The 4588-nt window shown below is 42.5% G+C and overlaps 1 protein-coding gene across 1 annotated transcript in view; it reads right to left on the bottom strand.

Moving 5' to 3' along the window:
* LOC143038992 (uncharacterized) overlaps positions 1 to 3366 on the bottom strand; it is a 17162-nt gene extending 13796 nt beyond the window's left edge. Inside the window, exons 1-3 of the mRNA XM_076208835.1 lie at positions 2326 to 3366; positions 1923 to 2028; positions 1 to 1601 (exon numbers count right to left, since the gene is read on the bottom strand). The exon at positions 1 to 1601 is cut by the window's left edge and continues 55 nt beyond it. Of these exons, the coding sequence (XP_076064950.1) occupies positions 1 to 1601; positions 1923 to 2028; positions 2326 to 3366 (2748 nt within the window). The remainder of the gene's footprint in view (positions 1602 to 1922; positions 2029 to 2325) is intronic.
* Positions 3367 to 4588: the final 1222 nt, after the last annotated feature.

The raw sequence follows: 4588 nt of genomic DNA, 5'->3' as shown, positions 1-4588 counted from the left end.
GGGGACCCCCTGAAGTTCGAGGTACCATCTGGTGAGTTTCTGGTTCGTATTCGCCATTCGGTTAAGATACACCAGAGGATTGTGATCCGTGTGGAGGTGTATCTCGAAGTGACTTCCGATGATGGGTTCGAAGTGCCGGAACGCTTCTATGAGGGCCAGACATTCCTTCTCAATAGTGGAATAATGACGCTGCGAAGGTTTCAGTTTACGGCTGAAGTATGCTACCACACGTTTGGTACCCTGACGTTCTTGTAGCAGAGCCGCTCCAATCCCTACTTCGCTGGAATCTGTATAGAGATGAAAAGGCAAAGTATAGTCTGGGGTTATCAGCACTGGGCTATGCTTTAATAGGGATTTAAGTTGCGCGAAGGCCTGATCGCATGTCGGGGTCCACTGAAACCGTTGGTCCTTTCTCAGTAGATTAGTCAGGGGCTCAGCTATCTCTGCAAAATTTTTGCAATAACGGCGATAATACCCGAACATTCCCAACACCCTTCTTACTTCCCTGCGGTTAGTAGGTCTAGGTAGGTTGGTTATAGCCTTCACTTTGAGGTCCAGGGGTTTAACCATGGAGTTGCCGACTGCATGTCCTAAATAAGCCACCTGGGCTTGTCCAAACTCACTCTTGGCCAAGTTCAAGGTGAGGCGAGCTTGATCAGCTCTGCTGAGGAAATTATAAAGTTGGGTTAAATGTTCCTCCCATGTTTTACTGTAGATAATAATATCATCCAAATAACTCCTTACTCCTGGCAAACCTGTAATAAGTGTGTTTATCAAACGTTGATAGGTAGCAGGAGAATTTCTCAAACCAAAAGGCATAACGTTGAAATGGTATAAACCGTCAGGGGTCACGAAGGCAGTAATTTCCTTCGCATCAGGGTGGAGGCTTATTTGGTAAAACCCATGCAAGAAATCTAACTTAGTAAGGTAGGTAGCTGACCCTAAGTTATCTATGATATCCTCAATCCGAGGTAAAGGGTAAGCATCAGCTTTAGTTTTCTCATTTACCCTTCGGTAATCAACTACTAACCTGTAAGTATTGTTAGATTTAGGAATCAAAATACATGGTGAACTCCAAGGACTATGTGAAGGTTCTATAATACCTTGATCAATCAAAGAATTTACCTCTTTACGTAGGCACTCTCTCTTGGTCGGGTTTAACCGATATGGGGGCAGTTTAATAGGATCCTGCGAGACTAATTTTATCTCATGCTGAACTAACTCAGTTTGTCTCGGACTGTCAGTGAACAGGGAAGGGAATTTGAGAAGTAGTTTCTTCAATGAACATCGCTGATAAGGTTCTAAGTGGTTTACCTTAGAGTCGAGGTCCTCTAATATCTTGGAGTTTTGAAGAGGCAGTTCTGGCTGAGGGAAAAATCTCTCCGTTTCATCTACACCAACAGTAGTATGGCTGGCAATGGGTATTCTGTGGTAGAAGGGTTTTAAAGTATTGATATGTACTAACCTCTTAGTTTTTCTTTTTTCCGGAGTGTGAATAATGTAGTTTAAGCTACTGGCCTTTTCTAAAATAGTATAAGGCCCTTGGTACTTGGCCAAAAGGGGCTCACCTGCTACTGGGAGATAGACCAACACTTGGTCTCCTGGAGAAAAACTACGTGGTTTAGCCTTACGGTCGTACTTTACCTTCATTTTCCTTTGAGAATTTTCTAGATTCTCCCTAGCAATCTTCCAGGCAGTCACCAGTCTTTCTTGAATTTGAGAGAGATACTGGAGGGACGGGACTTGGACGTCTTCTTCCATCCACTTCTCCTTTACCATCTTGAGAGGACCCCGGACATCATGTCCGTAGAGTAGACTAGCTGGGCTACAACCTAAACTGTCTTGAACAGCAGTCCTAGCAGCAAACAAAAGGAAGGGAAGGCCTTCTTCCCAATCCTTCTCCTGTTCTTGTACAAACTTACGCATCATGCTCTTCAAGGTGCCGTGGAACCTTTCCAAGGCGCCCTGAGACTGTGGATGATAAGGTGAGGAAGTGGTGTGCATGACACCTAACTCAAACAATGTATTCTTAAAATAATTAGACAGGAAATTACTACCTTGATCACTTTGGATCTCAACAGGGAAACCTACTAATGTAAAATATTTCAACAGTGATTTGATTACTGTTTTTGCTTTGGTATCTTTGAGGGGAATAGCCTCGGGATACCTGGTAGCTAAACACATAACAGTAAGAATATATCTGAATCCTCTCTTAGAAGGAGGAAGAGGTCCTACAACATCTATCAAAATTTTGGAAAAAGGTTCTCCTATAGCGGGAATGGGGTGCAAAGGAGCTACTGGAATTGGTTTGTTGCTTTTACCTACCAACTGGCATGTGGGGCAAGCACGACAATAATCTGAGACATCTTTGACCACAGTAGGCCAATGAAAATGAGCACTTACTCTTTTTAAGGTCTTCCTGACACCTAGGTGTCCTGATAAAGTGGAGGAATGGGCTAAATCTAAGATTTTCTCTCTATAGGAAGTGGGGACAACAATTTGGTGTACTTCTTCCCAGGTTTGGTCAGCTGGGGTAGCTGCTGGGCGATACTTACGCATCAGAACGTCTTTACGAATGTAAAGACCTCTGTCAATGTCATTTACCTCTGCCTCAGTGGCAGCCTTTTCGAAGAGCGGGACGAGAGTCTCATCGCTCTTCTGCTCCTTTAACAAATTTTCTCTCGTTAAGGGGAGAGGATCTGTAATGGTTAATGTCTCTGGCTCTGAGGAAAATAAGTATGTTAAATCAAAAGAGTCTTCTTCATCTACCTTTCTACTCTGGGAACGAGTTACTGCACAAGCAGGATAAAGATTAAGGTTATCAAGAGGGGAATCTAGAACAAGGTTAGGAGACTCTGTAACAATGGGCAAGGTTACTTTGCTACCTGCAAGGTCGTTAGCTAAAAGTAGCTGGATCCCTGGAACTGGCAACGAGTCTATTACCGCTACTTCAACAGGACCTGTGACTAAATCGGAAGTTAGATATATCTTATGCAAAGGACATCTACGGGTTCCACCGATTCCATCTAGGAGTACATCAGAATGTAAATAAGTTAGTTGTGGATTAGTAAGAGCTTGAGCCAGTATGAGACTCTGTTTAGCTGCCGTGTCTCTAAGAATGGACACTTGTATAGGAGCGTCATGCTCTGTCGTGGATATTGTTCCTGTCGAAATAAAAGGTAGAAAACACGGGTCTACTTCCATCTTAATACCACATGTGGAACTAGCATTACTAGACAATACGGGAGGTTTGGAAGTTAGTTCTAATGGCATAGCTTTGGGAGGACTAGCGGGTTTTTCTTGAAACTGACTATCAGAAACACAGTTAGTGTTGTGAGTTAACGTTGTTCTTTGGTTAGCATGCATGGATTTACCTTGTTTCTTGAAACAGGTAGAGACTGTATGTCCGTGCTTGTTACACCAAGTGCAATGTAAGTCTCGGTAGTTTGGGTAGGACTTGTAAGAATTAGTGTGTGTAACTTCGGGTTTTGGAATTCTGAGTGGGTGTACTCTTAGTATTTGTGTTATAAGTAGTCCTCTTCAAGTTGTCTGTATCTGCCGTTTTGTATTTCCTTAGAGTGAGTCAGGGCATACTCTTCTGCTAATATAGCAGCTTTAGACAAACTACTTGGTTTCTGAACTTCTAGATAAACCCTAAGATCTGCATCTAGCGTGAATTAAACTGTTCCACTAAAATTAATTCTCGAAATTTCTCTAGAGAATCGACTTCACAAGCCGTACACCATTTATCCAGAAGGCGTTCTTGCATCGCCGCAAACTCTACAAAAGTTACTTGAGGCAATTTCTTAAAGTTTCGAAATTTTAACCTATATGCCTCTGGGACTAACTCATACGCTTTTAGGACCCCGAATTTTAACACTTTCGTACGAGTTTTCACTCAGGGAAGAGAAGAATATATCTGTTGGGCCTTACCTATGAAACGAGACTGCATTAACAAAGTCCAGTATTCTCGGGGGATTTTGAGTTGAGTTGCAATCTTTTCAAATTGCACAAAAGAAAGTCTCCGGCTCTTTCCTCCGAAAATTGGGGAACTAATTTGATATATCTAGTGACATCAAAATCTCTAGGCGAGAAAGAGCTAACTCCAGAACTCAATCCTGCTCTGCTTAATTCAATTTCAGCCAACCTAATCTTCGTCTCTTCCTCTTTAGCTTTCAATTCTAACTCCATTCTGAGCTTACGCTCTTCACTTAGCAATTCCATTTCTCTAAGTTTTAACCTTAGTCCTGAATCCTCTAATCTAGGGGGACGAGTATATAGAATAGCCTCCGGGGGTAACAAATCCCTCTCAATTAAATGGGATACTACTACTCTAAGTATATCTGCCCTATCAGTGTATCCGCTCAAATCTAATTCTAGGATATTACCTATCTCAAGCAAATGAGAAACGTCCGCACTTAGCAAGACTCTAAGGTCTTGGGACTTAAAAAAATCTTGGAGAATCTCCATCTTACCAGAATTGTTGACGAACTTCTATCCTTCGATCCTTGGCAAGGTCGCCAGACTATTTCCCTTACTCCCTGTGACGCCTATGGGGAAGGGCCAGGTTCAAAACTAGAGTTCTGTT

Source organism: Oratosquilla oratoria, chromosome 25, assembly GCF_046742065.1.
Source record: "Oratosquilla oratoria isolate Oo_2021 chromosome 25, ASM4674206v1, whole genome shotgun sequence".
Taxonomy (NCBI): Eukaryota; Metazoa; Arthropoda; class Malacostraca; order Stomatopoda; family Squillidae; genus Oratosquilla; species Oratosquilla oratoria.
This window is presented reverse-complemented; position numbering and strand designations above follow the sequence as displayed.